The sequence below is a fragment of the Heterocephalus glaber genome, unplaced genomic scaffold, assembly GCF_053883595.1.
Source record: "Heterocephalus glaber isolate CG9 unplaced genomic scaffold, H.glaber_assembly_v1.0 deba00001555, whole genome shotgun sequence".
Taxonomy (NCBI): domain Eukaryota; kingdom Metazoa; phylum Chordata; class Mammalia; order Rodentia; family Bathyergidae; genus Heterocephalus; species Heterocephalus glaber.
Genome location: NW_028258346.1, coordinates 17,931,464 through 17,955,917, shown reverse-complemented (window position 1 = coordinate 17,955,917; position 24,454 = coordinate 17,931,464). Strand labels below are relative to the sequence as shown.

The 24,454-nt window shown below is 42.0% G+C and overlaps 2 protein-coding genes across 4 annotated transcripts in view; one reads left to right on the top strand and one right to left on the bottom strand.

Annotated features, from left to right (window-relative positions):
* Nucleotides 1-4,206, top strand: part of Sntb1 (syntrophin beta 1) — a 218,487-nt gene extending 214,281 nt beyond the window's left edge. Inside the window, exon 7 of the mRNA XM_004850225.3 lies at nucleotides 1,763-4,206. Within this exon, the coding sequence (XP_004850282.1) occupies nucleotides 1,763-1,855 (93 nt within the window). The 3' untranslated portion in view covers nucleotides 1,856-4,206. The remainder of the gene's footprint in view (nucleotides 1-1,762) is intronic.
* Nucleotides 4,207-14,758: 10,552 nt separating this feature from the next.
* Nucleotides 14,759-24,454, bottom strand: part of Mtbp (MDM2 binding protein) — a 70,929-nt gene continuing 61,233 nt past the window's right edge. For all 3 annotated transcript variants that reach the window (XM_087190734.1, XM_021262738.2, XM_004850224.3), the window contains exons 18-22: nucleotides 21,362-21,670; nucleotides 19,809-20,055; nucleotides 18,622-18,735; nucleotides 15,642-15,707; nucleotides 14,759-15,073 (exon numbers count right to left, since the gene is read on the bottom strand). In XM_087190734.1, the coding sequence (XP_087046860.1) occupies nucleotides 15,035-15,073; nucleotides 15,642-15,707; nucleotides 18,622-18,735; nucleotides 19,809-20,055; nucleotides 21,362-21,670 (775 nt within the window). In that variant the 3' untranslated portion in view covers nucleotides 14,759-15,034. The remainder of the gene's footprint in view (nucleotides 15,074-15,641; nucleotides 15,708-18,621; nucleotides 18,736-19,808; nucleotides 20,056-21,361; nucleotides 21,671-24,454) is intronic.

Genomic DNA, 24,454 nt, shown 5'->3' with positions numbered 1-24,454 from the left:
TTTTCCCTTCTTTCCTTTTCCCTCCCCCTCCCACTTCCCCTACTCCTTTAGACATTTTCTTCTATTTCACAATATCAATTATACATTTTAATTCTTATTTACACTTTTAGTTTTTCACACTAGAGAAACTATTTGGTATTTACACACGTGTCCTATTTATTTCACTTAGGAGGATGGCCTCAATGTGCATCCATTTGGCTATAAATGTCTCTAGTTTCTCATTCTTTATGGCTAAGTAGTATTCCATTTTATTAAAAAGCCACATCTTCTTTATCCAGTCTCCAGTTGAGCTTTTTCTTTTTTAACCACTGGCATATTAGGTTGCTGCATCGTTCAGACACAGCCCTAGGCCGGTAGGCAGGCAGCCACCTTCCCATGTGGGGAACGGAGTGGGGTTGTAGCAAACACCATAAACTGAGGGTCAGGTTCTCTTGGATTCTCTTTCTGAGCTTGCATACAACTCCCCAGCTGTCTCGGGAAAGTCCGTTAATTTCTTGGAATCTGAGTCTCCCCTTCCATAAAATACAGGGATTGAAGGAGATAATCTTTAATGTCACTTCTGAAAGTCACATTCTGAGCTAGTGTCATAGAATATGGTGGTTAACACAGTCACAAGGGAGCCATAATCTGTACATCTAGCTGTGGGCGGCTCTGAACCACCCTGCTACCTGTGTGACTGTCCCATTGGGTGGCATGGGACAGTCCCATCGGGTGGTACAAGCTGCCCAACTAAATAGTCACCCATGTACCCCCATGGTCTAAGCCGCAGGAATGTGTTAAATCCTGACTGGCATCAGACAGACTTATGTCTGAGTCCTCACTTTCTACTTACTGCAAGATAGATGATTTGAGAAAGTTTTATGTCTGTAAATCTTAACTTTTCCATATAAAAATGGAAATAATAGCCACCTCATAGGGGTTTTATGAGGAGAATTAGATACCAGAATGGGTAGCACAGCACCTGATTTACAATGAGTACACTCTTTGGTAAATAAATATTCTTGTACGCTCATTGTTCTTATTCTCCAATAGTGTCATCATTAGAACAAAACTGGGGGACATCAGGAGAGAATCGGAAATGAGCCTTCTCACTCCTAAATCAGGCCCGGTGATAGGAGTCAGCTTCTGAAGGACTTTCTCCATCTGACAGCGCGTGGGCTGGGTCCTGTAGGGACCCCACTGAGAGGAGAGGTCACTGTCACAGAGACATGGCACACGTGTTTGCAGCCGTTCAAGAGTGCGGGGCTGTGAGGACACAGCTGCTCAGCGTGGGCTCTGTGTTCCCAGTTTGCAGGGAGCATCACATGCAGCGCCTAGCGAGCCCCCAGCTCTCCTGGGTGGTAGAGGGACTGGGAGGAATTTTAAGAGACTTGGCCAAGAGTGTACATCGCAGAAGAGTCAAAACCAGGACTCAGAGTAATCTTGGGATAGGAGATCTAGTACTGCTTCCTGCTGTACCACACCCTGCATCAACATCACCATTGTGGAACCAGAAATGAATGATTTCTACAGTCAAAAAGGGCAACATCAGTATTTATGGGATTGGTATAGATAAATTTCACAGAACTTACTTTAGAAAGATATATGAGATGTAAGGAACGAGTTCGGAGTTGCTCCTTTATCTCATTGAGGGCAATGATTTTACAGCATAATTGCTACAGCTAACACTTAAAAGCTGGAAGTGCATATGGACTCGTTTGATGTGTAAATCGCTGTTCTAAATCAAGCATTCATTTAATCTCTCTCTCTTTTCTAATTTCAGCAACTGGACCTTCATTCCTGCCCCAAGCCAATTGTTTTCATCATTCATTCCTTCCTGTCAGCTAAGATTGCAAGACTTGGCTTGGTGGCTTGAGCAGAGGGGCGACTTGCCTTAGAAAGGGAGCCCTGGGATGCCGCCAAAGATTGTGACACCGGACACCACTGTCGGGAGCCAAGCACCAGATGTAGCATGCCAGGGCCAGCTCCGGGTCTCAGCAGTCGGGTGATTCCCCAGCTCCTCCATCCACAACCACAAGGGGTGCGGGGATACCCCAAGAAACACCACGAGATACATCAGAAAAACACTTCTCAGAGCAGACAAGGTTGAGAAGGGGAAGGCGAGTCGGGGTACACAGCATAGCTTCTAAACGATGACAGCCAAGGACAAGGCCGTTAGAACAGCAGGTGCAATCTTGGACCAGTTTCTAGGCAACTGATTCTCCCAGGTAAGCAAGAGCTGAATAGATGGGAAATGGATATTTTCACCTATCTGCCCCACCCCAATAACAATGATCCCTTGTCTTATTGCAGTTTATGTCCTAATTCTAGTTGATTTTCACTGGTAGGAAAAGAAAAATTCTCCAAACAGAAGCCCACCTTTTATTTAAGTGGGAAGCAGCTGTTAGCTTTTTCCTCACTGAGTTATCTGTCAGTGGTGTAGAATGATTCCAAAGTGTTCTCATTAGCATATGCTGAGCGGGAATTGAATAACACATCAGATACTGATCTGACCTGGAAGCTGGTGCAATCAGAGCCAGAGTACACTGCTTAAATTGCAAAGCTTTGCTGAAGAGCTGTGTGCACAAAAGATGATGAATTCTGGGGGAACACTCACACCATGCTCTCTTATGGCCAAGACTGATAGCTTAATTTATGGAAAGCAAATTATGTTTTTTTAAAGGTCGTCATCATATATGTGTGTACACACACACACAAACACACACATAAGAACATGATTGAGGGTAACTAATTGTCCCCATGTCCTGATTTTCTGTGAAGTCCCGAGCAGCTGGTGACCCTTTGTTTGTCCCTGTGCTTGTATGCATGCATTTCCAAGCAAGGCTCACGGAATTCTGGAAGATGCGGAGTTTTACACCTAAGCCCATCCCTATAACCCAGTCTACCGATGGCATCTGCAGCTCTTTTCAAATCCCAGGGAAATAATATAATGACCTGATATTTTTCTAGAAAATATTTTGGGACAATGGAAAGCACATCACAGATAAGCTTAATGCTTCTGTTTTTACCTATCATGATTTACTCACTAAAAGTAACACCCATTGTCTGATGTTAGAGTCATTTTCTCAAACCTTGGAAGGTAGCCCCGGAGTTTCTGCAAGCATTTCTAACACCTCTTTCCCTGTAGTTTACGCAGACAAATGTACATTGTAGACCTGTGTTTTAAGCATTGTATTTTAGCAAATGCCAGTCCAAAGAGGTTTAAAAGTCATTTGGTTAAGGGATGCAAACTTGCTCCCTCAGACATGCATGTGTATTGAGTTGCAGTTTTATTTTAAATCATCTCTCAGAATATCATTCATATAGGGGTTTGGTAATAAAAATCTGCATTTAAATACTGAGTTAAAAACATGTTAACCAGATTTCATGGTTGCTGGCCTCCTCCACACTTTAACGTCCATTGTGATGCTTCTGGTGTCTGGTGCACTGTCCCTGAGTTAACCTTCAGGACTCCTTACTTCCCACTAGAACAGTTTTGAAGCTAGCATTTTTTCTGTTCCGTTTGAAGTGTATGTTTGCAATACATAAGAGCTACATTTGCTTTGGGGACTTGGTACATGTATATAGCTTATCTTGATCATTTTTGATCCCTTATTAAAAAAAAATAATCCTTTAAAAAAAACAGCTTGAGGATATTGACTTTGTGTTTGTTTCCTGTTTTCCAATGCTGAAGAATGAAATCCCAGCTTAAATACTGTAGGAAAGCATTGAAGCATTTGTAAATTATACTCTTTCATTATATATTTTCAAAATCTCTGGAATGTTGTTATACAAGAGAATTCTACTTGTCTATTGTAAATAACACATTAAAATACATATATTAATGCCAATAGTTTAATTCAACAATATGTAATTTAAGGTGCTCGGTACTACATGAAGTATGAGTTAATCGTTCTTGATTAAGTTGCAAAGATTCTATTATATATTTATAGACAAATTAAAATAATCACAGTTGCAAATATTTCCTCAGTGCTGAAGTTTTGGACTGACTGATACCCATGTGAGAGCCAACAGAAACTATATCCTCTACATTTATAAAAATTTAATTTAAATATTTATATTTTAGGAAAAACATATTTGAAGAAAATTAATGCATTTTCTGGGGCAAATTAAAATGTGTTATTAGCAAGAAGTAGAAACTTTTACTAAAAGAATTGTGTATATGAATCATTTTTTTCCTCCCAATTAAAAATGTATCCTATCTGAGTGGCTACTTTGAGTCCATTTCTAATATTCATTTCTAATAGCTGCTTGAGGTGTGGTAGTGTGTGTGTGTGTGTGTGTGTGACACAAAGTGGTGAGTGTAGATAGTGTGTGAGTCAGGGAGAATGAAGCGCTCGCATTGTTTTGGAGAATTGGGTTTTTTCCAAGTTGCTCTGTACTCAGTTCTGTGGATCAACTCACAGTGCTGGTCTCTAAATGAACAGCAATACAATTAAGTGATGTTTTAATCTGTACTTGGTGGCAAGCTATCCATTGGTTACAGAAGAGTGTGACATCTCTAGAAGCCATTGCATAGGCCAATAGGGACACTGACATGAAGGCTTTGCGGCTGGAATTAAGTAGGAGAAATGAAACCGTAGACTTCCTACAAAATACCCAGGCAGAGGCATTTCGTTAGTTCTATCAATTGACAGGATTAACTTTTTTTTTTTTTTTTTTGGTATGGGGATCAAACTCGGGTCCTTGCACTTGTGCAGCAGGCAGCGAAACCACTGAGCCAAATCCCCGGCCCTAGACAGGATTAACTTTATGACTATTAGATGTTCCATATCGACAGAAGGAATCAGAATAGGCTGGGGTGAGGGAGTAATTTTGGATGTACATTGAGTTTTTTCTTTTAAAAAATGTGCCTGTTTATAGCACCGTGAACATCATGTACAATTTATATATGAACTAAATATTCACCTGATTTTCAGTGCATAAAGTTATATTCTAAATATGTAACACAGCAGACTGGATCATAGTTTTATGATAGTCACAGAGGACTATGAAGATGAATCCTGCTGCCGAGATTGGATGTGCTAATGGGGAAGGGGGATGCCACTAGCAATTTTTCATGTGTTTTTTCCAGAAATTCATTTAATATATGTAGGCTCGATCCCATTGCAGCAAACCTTAATGACTCTAAAATATTAGTATTGTCCTTAAATCATTAAGTTGACTATAGTTTCAGGATAGGTTCTCACAGAGGGCTTAGGGCTCTCCTTTTAAACTGTTTTGAGAGGCTCTGACCTGTACACACATCTGCAAATGCTCAAATTCTCTGCTGTGTGCCACGGTTGGCTTGCAGTAAATGCAGCCCCCTGGAATTTGGAAGTCTTTTTACAAGTTGAAACTTTAATAGTATCAAAATTAGATTAGAACTGTAGAATCTTAGTTTTGAAAAAGATGCTAAGGTCAGGAAGGATATTTATGGCCAAATTATAGTTCCAGCAGGACTACCTTTGTATATTAAGCTGTGTAATTTGCTAGTAACATAGCAACATAGTATATATACATAGAAAAATGAATATGCACCGATCAGAATTTTTTCAAAAGTTTGTACCACCTAAAGCTACACACACACACACACACACACACACACACACACACACACACACACCACGGTCCAAGTACTATGCTGTGAGAAATGTTGACCTTGTAACTAAACTGAGGAATCTCTTCTTGAACATCTTAAATTGCTCATCCAACCTGAAATTGAGAAGTTCCTGCTCCGAGGAGGAGCTCTTATCTCTCCAAGCAGGCCCCCTCCGTTGCTGGCTGGCTGGGCTTGTTTGCAAGGTCTGACATTCTTAGAGCCAAAACTTCCATCTTCCCAACCTCCAGTCTTGACCCCGGCTTTGCTCTGGAAAACAGTGACAGTCCAATTTCTCTTCCACGTGAACATCCTGAATACAGAGGCAAGTCAAGGTGGAAACTACTACATAATGTAAAATGAGCTGGAAATGGCTTTAAAATTCCTCGTGTTCATCTTTAAAGAACCAGTTAACCGAGATTAAAACCTTCTGCAATACCTAGTGATGAGGGGTGATGGAAAGAAAGACACATTTATGCAGCCATCATAGGTATATATTTGGCGGGCAATTTGGTAATAGCCATACAAATTTCTAAATGCATGTACCTGTTGATTTGTGGGAATTCACTGTAGAGATGTGATTATACAAGTGCACGAAGACTACTGTATAAGGATCATCTTCATAGGACTGTTTGTAGCACGAGGCTGAAAAGTGAGAAGACATCAATAGCCCCTTGAATCCTGGCACACAGCCACGTTGCAATATTCTACAACTATGAGTGGCGGTAAGGATGAAACTTCCAAGTGCAGACTCTGCGAGATGCACATCTCCCATTTGTATTTCCACTGAGAGCAGTCTTCAGGAATCACAATACCCCCTCCCTGCAGCCCGCGGGCAATGGGGAAGTGTGTGTTAGTGCTGTGTGGGTGTCACAGTGATTGGAGGGGGAAACCTGCTCTAAGTGTCCAACGAGCAAGGGCCAGAGTTGATAGACACCCTGCTGGTGCCACTCCATGTCAGATGGGCACTTCCCAATCGAAATTTTGTGTGTGTCCTCCGAGATTCATGCAGGTGAAAATCCCATTCGTTATGCTTTGAGCTTAGACCTTGACTTCATTTTATACATGAAGATATTTTGATTCAATATGTTCTGAATTTTGTAAATAAGCAACTGCCACGTATGTGGAAGAAAGATTGAGGGTTTGGTTTGCTCAGGACATTCCCAGAGCTTGCCAATATTTCACAAACGAGAAGCAGGTCTGCGTGCGATCCCTGGATCCTCATCACAAACCTCCCTTCACTGCTGCTTCCTACTGGCACCGGTCAACAGAAGTCCTGTATGTGGCTACTTCACTTTATTTCCTAGTCCAGTGGTACCCCAGCATCTCCATACTGAAATGCATATTATTTTATTGTCAGTACTGTCCCTTTTAACAAGTTCTTTACCTTGCACTTAGGAGATGGTAACTTGTAGAAGTCTCGAGTGTGTGCAGGTTATCTTCCGACTGATTATAGCCTACATCCTCCTCCGACTCATTCCGTGCTATCACCCTTCTCCCAAGTGTCCAGCTGCCACTCAAGCTCGGGAGCCACCACGCTGGCTCTGCTGGACCGAAGCCTTATTGCTACTTAGACCAGACCAATGGCTGCCACCTCCACTTGTGCCAGTCTGCTGCCAGGCAACCAGGAGGAGACGCATACTGAAGTCGGGGTTCTGTCATGGCCTCCAGACTGCAAGACACACTCAGGGCACAGGCACTGGCTTCCTGAGCAGGAGATTTACATCACTGTGGAGCCAAGCAGGACTCAACAGGAGCAGCTGAGCAGTCAACCCACTTCCTTCTTTCTGTGTTCTGGGTTTCTCCATCCTCTGCCCTGTGTGACTGAGAAGACACCTGCTGCAGAGGGACTGGCTGTCTCTTTGGGTCTCACAGAGAACCAACAGCCCCCTTGCCTTGCTTTCCTGCATTCCTTGCTTCCGGCTCCTCTTTTTCATCACTCCCAGTTCCCAGCATTGGACCTGGCAAATAAACCATCAGGGCTTAGTCCTCGCTTTAGGGTTTGTTTTCTAGGGAGCTTGACCCAAGACCCTTGTGTGTTTCACTCAGGACTGCAAAGGAAATAATTAAAACAATCTCAGCGGAGGGGTGTTTGTGTGTGATCAGTGGGCAGTGGGGATGCATTCTGAACTCCAAGAGGCCTCCTGCTCTCAGTCCTTGTGAGGACAGGGTCTGGGGACGAGGGTGCCACCTCCACACCCTTCTGTACTGCATGAGCCTCTTAAGTGTGCATTTGAAAATTCACTTTTAAAAAAGGTTCTTTTTTGGCAGCTAATGTTCTGAGAATGATAAATAATATTTTTGAAACCTGTTTAAACAAAATTTTGAATAATGGAACTATTTGACTGTGTGACCAGAAATCAATTATTATGTCACCTACAGTCCTCTAAATTACACTAAATTTGATTTCACTAGGAGAAGCAAGCCATTAAAATGATTAACCCGTGTCCCAGGAGGGTCCTGAATCACACTTCAATGGTAACAGAAAAGCAGCAGGAGCCTCCATTTTGGCCTTTTAGTCTCCATTCATTTGTCACTTGATCATAAACAAGGCCTTTCCCTGGGAGAGTGAGCAGAGCAGAGCAGAGTGGGGGGTGGGGGAAGTAAGGAAGCCCTATGGGGACAAGAGGCAAGAGAGGACCTGACGTGCACTCAGACCCTCCATTGCCACAGGCAGCCAGGCGGAAGAGGCACACGGTCTCAAAGGGAAGTCCACCCTGCTCTCACGCTTGGCCTGTGGCTGTGCTCTTCCTTGGCTTGGACCACAGCCTGAGAATGTTGAAAGAAAACTTTGTTCCTCTTAAGAAACAAACCCGGTTATATTTTCAGCAACTTACAGTTCTTTGGATGAATGAAGCCTACTTCCTCCCAAGATCTCAAAGGCAATGTCCAGGAAAGACCTTCAATAATGCCTCATTAACTGCAGCTCCTCTGCTTTATAATCCTCATCTGCGCAAGCAGGGAGAAAACTTCTTTCTCTGCAAGTTTTCTCAGTCCCACAAGAAAGGGAAATTTAGTCCAAAAAGTAAGCTATTTCTTTTTTGTCCAACTATAGCCTTCAAAACAAGGCCTTAAAACTAAAGTTTTGGCAACTTTCTTGCATTTGGCCTCTCTATGAATTTTTGGATTTGAATGAAACGGAGTGTTTGTGCAAAACAAACCACCTCACAGCCTAGGGGTTTGAAACCCAGAGAGGTACTGTGTCTCCTTATTCTGTGGGTGGCCTGGGCCCCTCGTGGGATGGCATTTAGCTGGCGCATTCTTTTGGGCTCCGTGGTGCCCACACACACACATGGCCGCCAGACAGGGTACCATGGTTCTTTTGACATGCCCGCTCATCTTCCAGAGGGTTTTCCCAGTCTCCTTGTGTAGCTTCCCTCACTCAGCACAAGGTTCTACAAGAGCAAAACAAGCTACAGGCCCCCAAGACCAAGATTCCAGTTCACACCATGTCCTTTACGCGCCCTTCTACTGGTCAGAACAAGCCACCCTCCTAGCTCACATGCAGGAACTAGAGGAACAGACTCTGTACCTCCATTCCAGGATGGATATCATTACCGGACTACATTTCACCCTCTGTGCACAATTGTTTCCATTCCTTCCACATGCAAAATATTCAGTATAGGATAAAGCACAGTACATTGTGACCTTTGCTGGTAAGGATGAGATTTTAGGATGTGACTATTTAAAACCCAGAATTTTGTGACCTAACAAAACCACAGTGACTGCCACTCATACATCTAATATTCACTGGTGAGGCAGGAACGGGGTTACTGCCACAGATCCCTCCTTTTGCTAGGGACCTAGTCTGTCGCTTGTCCACTTAACTCTGAAATCCAATGGGGACTCGAGGGGAAAGCAGTGTTTTTCCTTCAGGCCAATCCCTGCTACCAGTTGTTCTCTACTCCATTATTTTTGGATCTGCCTTCCTAGAAGGCTTTCTACTCCCTAAGAAATAGTCCATGTTTGTAACTGGGCACCACTGCCCAGAAATGTGGTTATCCACGGCCTTTTTTCATTTTGATATAAATTCCTTGGAATTTTATAGTCATGCTGGTGCCAAGAAAATTCAATGGGGGAAATAATAGCCATCTTTTTTTTTTTTTTTTTGGTACCGGGGATCGAACTCAGGTCCTTGCATTTGCACAGCAGGCGGTGAAACCACTGAGCTAAATCCCCAGCCCAATAGCCATCTTTTTAATGAACAGTGTTGCAACAACTGGATATTTATATGGAAAGAAGAGGTTGGACATCTTTACACCCTGTGTGAAAACAGTCAAAATGGACCAGAAGCCTAAATGTAAGGGCTAAAACTAAGGTAAAAAAGCAACACACATAATGGGAGAAAGTATCACAAATCTCTCTGGTCAAGAACTAGAGTCCAGAATAGATAAAGAACATTTACAACTCAAAAGACAAAGAACTCAAAAGTGGTCAAAGGACATGAGTGGACATTTCTCACCAGAATATCTATTGTCTAAGTTCAGCTTCTCCCCCCCCTTCACCTTTCAAGGTCATTCTCATGCTGGGCCTAATAAAGGCAGAGCAGCTCATCCTGATAAGGAACACTTCAGCCTGCCTCTTCCTCCACAACGTCTGCATCACTTCCCTTGTTGCTGAGACACAATATCCAACACCCAAGACTTAAAAGAGGAGAGGCTCATTTTAGATCACAGTTTGTAGAGGTTTCAGACCATAGTCACCTGGGTCCATGGCAGGCATCATGGCAGAGGAGCCTGGTGGAGGAGAAGCTGCTCACCTCACCTCATGGCAGACAGGAAGTAGAGTCAAGAGAGGACCTGGAAGGCAGATAAACCCTTCCAGGTCACACCCACTAGAGCTGCCTCTTCTAATCAGGCCTCACCTCCTAACAGCAAAGCAGCTGTGAGCACCTATAATCCATCACCTTCCAAAGGTCCTGCCTACGCGTGCACGGGGCCTTAGGGTAATGTCTAAATAGGAAACACAGCACATGAGTTTCAGCGTATGCCAAGCAGTTTGCAAGAAGTTCCTTGCTTGTTCCCCTCTCAGGGACAAAACTTGACCTCAAGATTTAGGGCTGCTTAGGTCTCTCCTTTGTGTCTGCTTTCAGATTTACTTGAAATATCTTTTATAGGTCATTCACAAAATACAAGAAAAGAAAGTATAAGGATAGCATGGAAGTTAAAGTAGAATTTGGGTATGTCCAGTGTGGAGGGATAAAGTATCATTACCACCAGATCCAGGCAGCTCCAGAGTAGGAGACACCAGCCAGAACCTGGGACTCGGCTGAGATACAGTCCAGGCTCTGAGTGTATCAGGTGAGATGAGCCTTGTTATTCCAACCAGGAAACTAAAAGTTTAGGAACCAGTTTCTGTGAACAGTTGACTGAAAAAGCTTCCCAAGCCACAATGAAGGTGGAGACGTGATGTCCACAGAAGAATCTCTAAAACATCACTGGGCTTCTTGGGTTTCCTTGGAAAGCACATACCTGGTCTTCCCCCCGTCCACGCATCTCTACCTCCAGCCCACTGCCTAGTGAATCTCTGAAGCTCTCAGGGCTCGTGTGGCAGGCAGAGCCACACTGCATGTGTGATATATTCGGAAACTGTTTGTTGGTTGTGATTGGGAACTAAGGGTGAACAGTTAACAACATAAAAAAACATAGGTAGCTTTCACTGACATTGGCATTTGGGGGGTACAGTGGTTTGATTTCCCCCAAGGAGTCACAGATAGGGGCTTGCTCCTCAGTGTGGTAGTGTCGGGGTGGGACCCTAATGAGAGGTCCTTAGAGCTGCTGCCCGGGGAGGGTTGGTGTTGCCTTCCTGGGTCCCCAAGCTGGTGGTCCTGAGAGAGCAAGGTTAGAGTGAACCTGGCCCTCCCCTGGCTGTGACTTCCTGTCTAGCGGTGGGGTCTCTTCCTCTTCCACTCAGTGCCACCATTAGGATGCCATCCACCAGGAGGTCCTCACCAGTCTAGCTGATGCCAGTGCCACGCCCTTGAATCTCCACAACTAGGAGCTCAATCAACCTCATAATAAAGTTTCTCAGCCTCTGGGACTTCCTGATAGCCATGAACAAACACAGAAGGTAAAAATGGTTGGGTGACATCTGTTTCATATGGTTCTGCCCCACATACCAGAGAATACCAAAATTGGACTTAAGCAGACTGGATCAAGAGTTTCTACACGATTTCCCTGGGTGTATAAACAGAGTAGGGACTTGTGAAAGGTACTGGGGCTTCAGAAGCAAATCAAGGCAGGGTGCTTTGCCGAGAACACAACATGTTATGCTGTGTGTGGCGGTTTCCAGCACAGTCGTGTGTTGGCTGAGCCGGGTGTTCTGAGAAATGCGCTGCTGGCTGCACTAGCTGGATCCACATCAGCATGCACTTAAACTAAAATTGCTACGATGTCACTGGTGGTGAAATCTCACGGGCCCACAGCTGTACATGCAGCCCACCATCATGTGGCACACGGCTGTACAGCTGGGTGAGTTTTGATAAATGCATATGCCTATGTGTCCACCGTCACCAGATCTGGAACATTTATATTGGCACACAAAGGTTCTCGGTGCTGCTTCCCAGTCAATTGCTATAACATCTGGCCCAAGGAAATTATTTTTGCTTCCTGTAACTGTATTTGCCACTTTTATATTTTCAAAATTCTGGGATTTTCTTTGAAGCATAGTGTTTTGAGACTCATTCATGCTAATACATATTTCAAGTTTGTTCCTCTACATTAATGAATAGCATTCCACTGTAAGAATAGTTTAAGAGTTTATCCTCTGGGCTGGGAATTTAGCTCAGTGGTTTCACCACCTGCTATGCAAGCACAAAGACCCGAGTTCGATCCCTGGTACCAAAAAAAAAAAAAAAGAAGAGTTTATCCACTCATTTGTTGATGAAAATTGGGATTATTTTCAGTTTGGGATTATTAAGAATTAAACTGGTATGAGGATTTGAGTTTAATTTCTTGTATAGACATATGTCCTAATTTTACTTGGGTTAGAAGTTAGTTGAATATTTGACTCATGATAGGAATAAATTTAACTTTGTAAGAAATGGCTGGACGTGGTGGTGCACAACTATATTCTCAGCACTATAAGAGGCTGAGGCAGGAGGATTCCAAGTTCAAGCCTACTCTGGACAATTTAGCAACTCAGTAAGACCCTGTTTAAAAATTTAAAAGGATGGACGATAATGGAGATGTAGCTTAATCTGAAAGTGCTGAGCTCAATTCCCAGTACTGCCAAAAAAAAAAAAAAGAAAGTCAAATATTTGACAAAGGAATTATAGCATTTTTCCTTACCACCAACAGTGTAAAAGATTTCTGAATATGCCACAATTACCAAGGCATGGAATTGTCTGTTTTAAAATTTACCCATTCTAGTGGGCATTCAGAGGCATCTCGCTTTAATTTGCACTTTGATTAATGATGTTCAGCATCTTTTTATGTCCCTTTTGCCATCCTTATATCTGCTTTTGTAAAATATTTTTTCATATCTCTTGCTCACTCAAAATAAAAGTCTTCTATCTGAGGCATTATGAATAACTTCTCTCTGTGGCTTACATTTTCATTTTCTTCACGATGTCTTTGCAAAAGGAGAACTTCTAAATTTTGAAATAGTTTATTATTTAATTTTAAGGTTTATGGTTTTTGAGTCCTTTATAAGAAATCCTTGCTTTATCCAAAGATAATAAAGAATTTTGTTTTCTTCTAGTTGTTTTGTGGTTTTAGATTTTAAGTAAAAGCCTATGATCTACATGATCATGTTAATACTTGGGCTGGTATGAGGTCACGGTTAAGGTTATTTTCCATATTGATGGTGATTAGTCACTTTCCCGCCACTGGACAAAATACCTCACACCCAGAACTTAAGGGAAGACAGGTTTACTTTGGCTCACGGTTTCAGAGGATATAGTCTCTGGTCGGCTGGTGCCAAGGCAGAAATGACGATGGAATGGTGTGGTAAAGGGAAGCTGTTCAGTGCCTGGCAGCAGGGTGCAGAGAGAGAATGAAGAGGAGAGCCAGGGACAAGAATGTGCCCTTTGGGTCACACCCCCCAGGGAACCCCCTCTTCCGACCAGGCCCCACCTCTTAGCTGCACAGCCAGCTGTGAACTCACCAGCAACACCATGATCCAATCAATCACCTTCCAAAAGCTCCATCTCTGAATACAGGAGGCTTTCGGGGGATATTTTAGATCTAAACCATAATGGGTAGATACCCACTTACTCAAGCTCCATTTCTCTGAAAACATTTCCTTCTTCAAAGAAAAGTTTGGTGTGCTGGGTGCCTTTAAGATTTCATTTGTTCTTTTGATCTGTAAACATCAAATGCCAGAGTGTCTCTACTGCAGCTTTATAGCAGGTCTTGAAATAAATCCTTCAGCTTTCTTTTCTAATAAAAAATATTTGGCTACTTTATGTCCTTTTAACAGTGATTAAGGCAATTTACTTCTTTATGTTTTTTGTTTTTGTTCAAAAGGACATAATTTGTTTGCTAAATTTCAAACAGCATTACAAAAGTTTATTCAAAATCTTAAATCTCTGAACATAACTTAAATATTGTAGAGTGGTATCAGTCTTACAACTTGTCTTAATCCATAATATTATTAAGTAGAAAACAAGACCCTTGGAGAAAAGGAATAAAAACAAGAGGTATGAGCCAACATGTGCAGAACTTAGGATTGAATAGGTAGTGAGGTTCAACAAATCAAAGTTTGCACTTCGCCTTGTAACTTCTGAGTTATGCAACACTGTTCATCACAACCTTGCTATGCTGCACCTTCTTATCAATAAAACAGGACATATCTACCTCTCACGGCCCTGTGAGATAATTAAGTACAGTTCTCGGCATCATGCTTGGCACGACATTAGCTATTACTAGCATCTTCTCTGAGCCCAATGAAGCCAGCTATATTTTCCCAGTTTCTAAAAGAAGATTCCAGATTGTCCACTACGGGAAAGATTTTTTTCCTCGAATCTGTACTCAGGATCATTTTCATTATGCCTTACTTTCAGAATTTATTACGAGCTATAAAAGTGGTGGTTCTAGGGCAGGGGCCTGGGTGGATTTTTTATGCCAATATTTCTCAACTGGAAGCAGTCCAATGAACACAGGAGAGAATGGCACTATCCCATTTAGTACTCAGAAATGTAAGCAGCCCTCACAATGAAGACATGTCACCCAATATGTCAAGGAAATATTTCTATTTATTGTAATATTAAGATAACAAGAATAAAACTTTAAAAATAAAAATAACTTTAAAATTAAAATATAGTATAGACACAATTAAAAATACATTAACTGAACATTACCAAGACTACGTAAATGCAGGATACTTATAAAGTGCTCTAGAAATATTAACACCTATTATTGGAAAAAATTTGAAATTTGTTTCTAATTTTCAAGCTAAGGAATGAAGCAGTAAACAGTAGCATCAAGACTTTTCTTGTCCAAAAGAGATTCTGTATCATTTCTTGCTTGTTTTTTCCAAAACCCATTCAATTACCTGGGAAAAGGAAATAGATAATTATAGTACCTTTCTATTAAAAATACAAGTGGTAGAAAAAATATTAAAACTATTAAAACTTCAAAAGAGAATAGTAAAAAATTTAAAGTAAAAAGTAACATATCCAGACCTTACACTTAAAAAACATTTTATTTTCCAACTACAGAACCTCTTCTGCTGAACTTCAAATTCTGAGTACCATATTGTTCTCATTGGACAAAATAAAGATTCTCTTCCATTTTCTTAATTTTACGTGAAAATGTGTTTTCAAAAGGTCAGTCAAAAGAAATTAAACCAAAGTTTGAAAAAAGCTAATCAAAATGGATTAGTTTTTCTAGTTCTCTGATTTATTTTTTCTTTCTTAATACCATTTTAACAAAGTACGCTATTAAGTATTATTAAATACTATGCTTAAATAACTTTTATTATAAGCAGCTTAGAAAGTTTTCAGAGGGATGTTGTTGAAAAGAGCATCACTAATTCTTACTGCACATATAACAGCAGCACAACATCCTGAAATAAATTTCCAACTCAATGGAATGTTGTTTCTTGCGAATCATTTATTTACCTGTGTGACATTGTTGTTTGCTGTTTTCTTCATTTCTTCAAATAAACCTCTTGAAGTTTTAAGATCCTAAAAAAGAAGAAAATATAGCATTTTTTCAATTTTGTACGTTAAATTAGAGAACAATTCATTAGTAAGTAAGCTTGAGGTCATCTTAAACCATTCTGTAAGTATCAAATGCAATTAAGGAAACATTACCAAAATCAAAGTAATATCTTATGATTAACCTCCACTTGAAATATAAAAATATCCTAAGCAGAATATCCACCCATCCATCTAAATCCATGTCCCCTCAGCTCATATTCCCAATGGATCTGATGCAGCATCAGGTCACAGTCACCCTCTACCCTGGGCATTTATTAATTATGTATTGGCTTCCTTATATAGGGAATGAATATATGGTTTGTATTTATTCTACAGGTAAAAATATCTTTTTTTCCCTCTTTCTTTTTTGCTATTTCACTGTACCACAAACGGGGACAACACAGGAAATGAAATAGAATTCTGACTAAAAATTCAATGACATCAAATCAAATTATAAAGTTTAAAAACTAACTGTATTTTAAAAAGAACAAAAAAACGGTCCTTTGCCAGAGCTCTAAGCAATGCTGCCTAGAATTGGGCCCTTTCAGTCTTTCAGTCGCTTCCTTTAGCTGCCCCTTAGCACTTCTGCCGGATCCACTTCCACGGCTAGCCAGAGACAGTGACTCTGTATCAGTGCTGATTAATGGCCGTGGACCGGGTCTTGTACATGCCACCCACTGTCTCTCCCGCTCGCTCAATAACAATCGAAGTCTTTGACCAGTGAATAGTGTTGGCATAACTGAGATAAACACTGTTTAGGCCTGAGGTAATTAAGCTATTATCAGTCTAACAACTCCTTCATCCAATGTTCTGATTTCCCTGTGGTCAAACTACCTGTTTGTTTTCCACTTGCTTCGTTTCACTTGCTTCCATGTCTATAATTCTGAGTATTTACCCTTCCCTGACAATGGAGTGATTAAATATATAGCAAAGGTTTCTAAGCACCAAAGTATACTGCATAATCTGTTATTTTTTCCAGTTTTATGTTTTTAACCTATACATCTGTCTTCTCTTGTCTGCTCCAGTTTGGTCTAGCAGTTCCCGTGGAATGCTCCAGGACTTCTTGTTCTATTTATGATTCTGCCCCTTGTCCGCTGAACTTCAGCTTCTACATGATTCCTCAAGAGGGTGAGGTACATTTTCTTAGACCTTTTGTCTGAAAGATTCTCTCTGAATCCTCACATCTGCTTGGACTGTAGACAGGGTATAAAATAGGAGGCAACTCCCATTCCCTCAGAATTTGAAGATACTTTTACCATCTTGTAGTGTGCGGTGTTACTGCGGAGAAGCCCTTTCTGGCTCTTGGTTCTTTACATGGGAGTCACATTCTCTCCTGCTCCGGAAGCTGGCTTTTTAGAATGTTCTGGAAGATGTTCCACTGACGCCAAGAGGCGTGGAACTGCACTGAGACTCAGTGACACAGTGACATGGTTTGTAGGAGGCCTTCCTTTCCCAGGATGAAATACTGTGTGCTCCTTCCCAGCAGGCTTCAGTCCTCCGTTCTGGGAAACTTTGATTATATTTTTGACAGTTTTCTCTCCTACTGTTCGCACACTGGATCTTCTGCATTAATCCTTCACTTCTCTTCCACTTTTCAATGTTTTTCTCATTTGATTCTAGCTTCTGGTAATTATTTTACACGTAAACTGTTCAGCTTTTCTATTCCATGGATTTCATCATATTTTCAATTTTAAGGAGATTTTGTGTTCTGTATACTTTCTTGTAAGCAGCATCCTGTTCTAGTTTTATGGACACAGTTACATTCTAAGAGAATTACACTTTCCACAACGGCTTTCTCCACTTTCTGTCCTTCAGTCTTCTCGTTCCTTGATGACTTGTTATCATGTGTTGAAAGCTTTCTTTGAAGCTTGCTCCTCCCTGGCCGTCTGGTCACATTTCAAAGAGGGACACTAGAGCTACAGACGCCTTTGCTGTGCAGAGCTTGCTACAAGGCTGGGTGACTGGGTGGCCAGTCAGCCTTTGCTCTGCAGGCTTTCTGTCCCCAGTGACAATTTCCTGTCCTGTCACGGAGGTGGGGAAAGCACCATGAGCAGCTGACCTCACAGTGCCTGCCGTGGGAGAAGAGTGTGCAGCGAACACTGCAGGCCCAGCATACTTGGCAGATCTTCACTGATTTCTTCTCATTTACTCCGGCACCACATTCCCTGCTTCCCTGATGTCTTCGAATCCTGAGCACCTCGAAGACCTGCCTGGGTCTCCCTGCACTCCAGCAGGTGGCTCTTGGGCTGTGGGATCTCCCAGCTCCATGCTTCCATGGACTTGTTCAGCAAACCACATGTCCACCACTTTTCCTTCCCCTTCCCTTGCTCTCTGTCATGGTGCTGTTTTGCTTGAGAAATTTTAAAGAGGAAGAGAACTGAGTGCATGTGCTTACTGTGCAATTTTAACCAGAAACCTACATGGAACTGTCATTCAAGTCAGAAACAGACTGAGATAATCTGACACCATCTAAGTTTTAGAAAACTGTCTTTTGAGTGGCTGACCTGTCTGATGTCTTGTAACCAACTAATGATGGATCCCCCATTAGAAACTGGGTGTTTTCATAGAATCCAGTAGCATTTTTACTACATATAGTAATAATAATAATAATAAAAAAATTGTCAATTAAATGAATTAATTATTAATGTTCAAAGCTCCAACTGAAGTTGTGAGACTTGTTAAGGGATATACTGAGGACTCCAGTTAAAATCAGTTATCTGAGGACTAAAATCAAATAAATGTAAAATATTTTTGCATCATTTTTCTATCTCCATTTACAAAATCCTAGCAACAATTTATAGGACATCAGTATAAAAAATAGTATTTAAACCTTTTTTTAATCAAATGGGAGCATTAGAAGGAGAACAAAATGTTGCTATTAGCAAAGAAGACACCAGACCTTCAGGTAGCACTTGGAGATCTCAAAGAGCCGCTGGCTACAGGCAGGGAAACACTCGTGAGCCTCAGTGATGCAGTGTTTCCTCAGGGACTCGGCTACCACTTCTTTCAGGATCTGAAACAGAACAGCACACAGAAGGAGAGTAAAACCTCTGGAAAAAGGACAGACATTTCCACTTTGGAGTTCATCATAACTGAACTGGGAATCCCACTGTCAGGCAGCTGAATTAAAGACAGCGAGTGAACACATCTTTAACACCAACATGGTCACATGGGTCCCGGCATTAGTACAGGGAGTGGCTGTCATATCTTAAGAAAGGAATTCAAATCAGGAGTTGTGAGTTGAACTCTGAGTATAACAGTTACACCCAGCAGGGATATTAGGTATGTGCTTATTTTATTTTATTTTAATTATCGTTATTAATTTTATTGGTACATTATATATATATGTGCATATATATATATAGTGACCACATTCATCATAGGAAAATTGTACCTGTATATAATCTATCTTGATTTTTCTTTTTTCCCCTCAATCCCTTCCTCTCCCTTCAACTATTCTTCCCCTCCTTAATTATAAAAGCTTTGGTTCTAGTTTTTCCTTATACTCTCTTTTTCTTTTCCTCCTCCCCTCTCCCTTCTTTTTCTTAGCATTTGAATATTTTCTTCCCATTTCCCAATGTCTGTTTTACATTTTGGTCCTTATTTTCACTTTTAGTTTCTCACACCAGAGTGTGTTTATTTTTTATTGTGGAAAATTCCAAATAAAGCAGTGTCCACTTCTTTTTCGTTTCTCATTATTTGAGACTGAACCCAGGCCCTTCACACTGCTACGTCCCCACCCCTTTTATTATATTTTATTTTGAGACAGAGTCTCTCGGAGTTGCTAAGTTCCCAAGGCTGGGCTAACACTTGCGATCCTCCCGCCTCAGTCTCCCAGAGGGCTGGTATTACAGGTGTGCAGCATCACAACCTGGCTAATTCCTGCCTCACTTTATCTGCCACCTTGTTTGAAGGATGATCAATTCCTGGCTGATTTTGTTTCATTTGTCCCCTGCTCACTTTGCCCATCATCCTTATTCTGAGTGATTTTAAATTCCAGACATTATTTCATTCACAAAATCTTTACAAAATTCAAATAAAGGAATGTCTTCTCGTGTAGAATGTGAAGGATGAGAAAGTCTTTACCCTTGTATGCTTCTGAGACCTGGACTCCTTAGTTTGCCCTGATGGTTTTGACTCGTGCATGCTGTTCTGACCAGAGCCAGCCTTTTTCATGGCTTTCGGAGCTTCGCTGCCAGGATTGGAAAGGGAAGGATGCGCCATGGCTGAGGGCTGCTCTGGCTGCGGCTTCCTGGACGTCACTGCGTGATGCTGGCGACTAGTGCCAGTTGGCTGGGACAGAAGAGAATCTAAGCTGTCAGATTTCACGGCTCTACAGGGAGAGGAAAATGCAGAGCACAGATGACGGGAATCCACAAATGTGGTAACTGCATCTGAATGAACACAAACTCAGAAAGAGGAGATGGAGTTGCTTGCTACTCTGTCTTATGTAAGCAATCGACATTGTTTTGTAAAGTTGTTCCTTCAGTTCTTCAAATGAGTACAACAGAAGGCAATGCATAACAACTAGCATTTCAGCTACTTCTTTAGATACTTATACTTTTCTATTAAGAGATTATTTTTTCCATAGTGTCTCACTATGGAGTCCAGGCTGGCCTTGAACTCACTATGGAGCCCAGGCTGGCCTCAAACACATGGTGATCCTCCTGCCTCAGCCTCCTGAGTGCTGGGATGACAGTGTGTGCTGCCAATGCCCAAAGAGAGAATTTTAATAAAGGAATCCCTAACCTGTCTCTTATGGTACCTATGCCACTAACTGCCCATGCAAAATAAAAAACAATATTTAAAAAAGCACAGAACTGTTAAATGTGTTGAGGCTTCCATGTTTGGCAAGAGCGGTTCCTCTAGGCTTCCCTTCTCTCTGCCAGCCGCAGCTCAGAATGCTTTCACTGCAGGAGCATAAATCTTCTCATCAGTCACTTCAGAAACTAAGCTCTTTTGCTTTCCACCTTTATCAGATGTAAAAAGTACCAGGAATTTATAAAGTTGTCCTAAAACTCATTTTGTTACTCCATACCAGGAAAATAGTCTTCTCTATTTTTATGTGTTCACAACATGTGAAAGTTTCGTTTTCACCTATTCTGTAGATTTTTGAAGGTTTACATACAGTAAAAACTTAAGGCTTGGTTTGAATACCAAGGACCTAAAATCGACAGCTGTAAAGATATATAAATTTGATAGAAATTAGTGTTTATTTCATAAATTTCTAATCTCTGAGCCGCTATCCGGAGGCTCTATTTAGTAGCAAAAGATGTACCTAAAAAGTTTCACAGGACGCACTAATTACGTAGGTTTGAAAATTACATTTTCTATGGATCAAGTGGGCTTCCTACAGTGCCCACCCAAGCGGGCAGGAAACCGAGGCAGAGGCAGCCCGAGCCAGCAGGAGACCTGCCACGGGCTGTCCGTTGGCAGGCAGCGAGCAGCAGGGTTTGGTGCCGACCCTTTCCTTTCTATAACTTCTAAACAACATCGTCCACTGCTCACGATAAAAACAAACTTGCTGTCATGAAGGAATTAATATAAATCCATGCAGCAAGGACTAAAAACATAGCAGCCCCCGCCCCCACTAGAAAGCACTTTCCGTCCAGATGCTACTTCGGCACTCACTGCGTCACCTTTTAGGGGGCCGAGGGCAGCTCAGCTCCCCGGACCTCCGCGTCAGGCGGGACGCCTCGGGTCCGGGTCCGGGTCCGGGTCCGGGTCCGGGTCCGAGCTCGCTCTGCAGCGGTTTTCCGTCCGAACCACTCCCAGGCTCCGCGGGAACCAGAACCGGAACCGCAGGCGACGGGATGGGGCTCAACACCGCGGGGCCGAGAAAGCTGTCCCTGGTGCAGGTCGTCTGTGTTTCGTAACGAATAAGGCGAGACTGCAGTTCTGAAAATCCGCCGTCTCTCTCCAAAGCCTTTCGGTCATCCAAGCAGTATCTAAACGAGGAGGCCAGAGATGGGAGAATCAAAGCCTCTGCCAGGACAGCGGGCTTCTTCCGTGCACACAGAACGCCAAGACGTCAGTGCCCGCGTCCTTCCCCGGCTTCCCTCGGCTCAGCCGGCCTCCCGCAAGCTGCTTCTCAGGCCTGCTCCCCGATAAGGCGAAGGGTTTAAGACTGCAGAGCACGGTCTGATTTCTCTTCCACTGTGTTGATGGGCGACAGATGAAGTGAGGCCTTTGGCATACTTTCAAAATAATACAGCTGCGCTTTAAAACTTCTTAAAACTCTAGGAACCTCTGATTTCTCAGCATGGCTGATCTATACCAACGTGCAGTGCTGACTTCTCTTAAAAAGAGTGAGTTGCTTTTCAACACAGAGATTAAATGGGTATAAAAGCATCCCAAACTCGCTTACCAAGCAGCTCAGCGCATCCTGACTTTTTCGCTAAGGCTAAATCCACGTCTGACTGACAGGTTTCCCTTCAAACCCTTTGGATGTCTGTCCATCTGGTTTCTAGCTAAATATGATTCAGGGGTCAACGAAATGTTAGCTCAGCAAATGCTTCTAGCTTTAAAGAATTCCCTGCTGCTAAGCACAACCAATAAGCACATGAGGAAAAGCACGAGTGAGAAATGCGACCTTGTGCCCTCTCCCCCTTTCCGCAGTACATCAGGAGAGTAGGCCTAGTTTCACACACAGATGGGCTGAAAAGTTAACTCTCTTCACTGTTATCTGTCCTCCTGCACCTGTAAAATCCCAACATGGTCCCTAAAATCAGATTTCTGGAGTTCAGCTTTCAAGGAGTGGATCATTACCCAGACATCTGACTGCCTGGTGGAGGTTTTAAAACTTTCTCTCTCCAATGTGACACACATTTGATTTTTCTGAGAATCTGGACTACATCTAATTCAGGCTCCTAAACCCTTGGACTTAAACTTGTGCTCCTCTGTTTATTAGCTGTGTGAACTTGGCCAAATGATTTATCTATGCTTCTTTTGCCTGATCCACAAAGTGAGACACATAGTACTTACAGCCTTATCTGAAAGAACTATTGGGAGGATTACCTGAATGGTACATAGAAACATTTAGTCAGTGCCTGGAACATGAAAGCAAAACAAGTGATCAATGCACTCTGCCATTTCGATCACCATCATTAGATTTATTTTCTATCACAGCACATCTTATAGCATGCTAGAAATATGTACCATAGCCAGAATTTAAGCCCAGCTTGGTGACTTCAGAGCCCGACTTGAGTATACTGTCTCCTATAAGGTATATGATCATCTTAAGTGGTGAAGCAACAGAAGGCTGAACATTAGAATTGAGCCGGAAAATGGTTTCTGAGCAAAAAGGTGTCTCCTGTGCGAGCTGACCTGACAAAGAGCCACCCCCAGCTCATCCCCCTCCCACACCTAACCCGTGACCTCCTTCACTGTCCTTTGTGCTCAGGAAGCGTCTGTATCCAGGGTACCTTTCTATCCAAGCATGTAAACTAATGTAACTTCCTCAACCTTGAACTGATGATAAACGCCTCACTTCTGTATTCCCACCCCCTTCCTTAACCCATATAAACCCTGTTCACTGCCAGCTCTAGGCTGACTGCTTTGTGGAGAAACCCTTGATCAGCCCACTGGTGTAATAAACTTGCCTCCAACCTCCAGGTACATCCTCCTTTGGCCTGATCTTGCTGGACCACTGAGAGCTGCCACACTATGGACTGCAAGTCTGCTGCTACAGAATCACCTGAGGAGCTACTCCATGTCAATAGTTTCTGATTTGATTGGTCTGTGGTAAGAACTAGTCATTGGGATTTTTAAAAAGCTACTATGTAAGACTATTTTTTTGACTGCAGGAATCATTTCATTGCACAAATGTTTATCAAAACATCATGTCACACATACATCTTAAATACACACAACTGACAAGTCTGCTTAGACCATGCTGACGTGTAGCTAGGACTGAAAGAAAGCATCTCCAATCTAACTTAACCATTTACTATAAACTGGTGAAAAAACCGAAGCTTCAATGAGAATGTTAATTGGTGGCAGAGCAGGAACTAGGTCTCAGATACCTCAATTCTCTAATATTCTTTCTCAAGTCTGTCATTTAATAAAATGTATTTCATTAAAAATCAGCAGCAGGGGCCGGGGATTTAGCTCAGTGGTTTCGCTGCCTGCTGTGCAAGCGCAAGGACCGGAGTTCGATCCCCGGTACCAAAAAAAAAAATCAGCAGCAACTATGAACATTACTGATGAGTTTTACTTCTATCCTAGGCAAATAATAAATTTAGAGTAAGATTAAGAACCATGAATTTTTAGAAAGGTTCTAGGCAAGAGGCAGTGTAATGGCTGGTTAGCATGAACATGGGGAATATTTAGAGAAAAGATGCATATTTTGATTGTAAGAATATTTTTTCTACCCTAATGTTCTGTTTCTAAGCTGTAGATTTTTTTCTTCCAGTTGTCTCTTGATCACAGCTGTTTACAATGTCATCCCCTCAACTGAATTCTCTGTATGAGTTCACTTTAATTGCCATTTGAAATGTCCTTAAGATGATTGGACTATGATTTGCCATGGAAACAAAAAGGTTCTTTGTAAATTAGAAAAGAAAAAAACAGTTATAGGAGAAAGATTTGATATTAGTGAAATATTTATTGTGGGATGAATGATGACAATCTCATATTTTCTTATAAAACAATAACCAAAAGTTTTATGGGTCCTACCAGAGAAAAACGCCCCTAAGATAATGAAGTTGTTTTTGTTTTGTAACTAAAAAGAC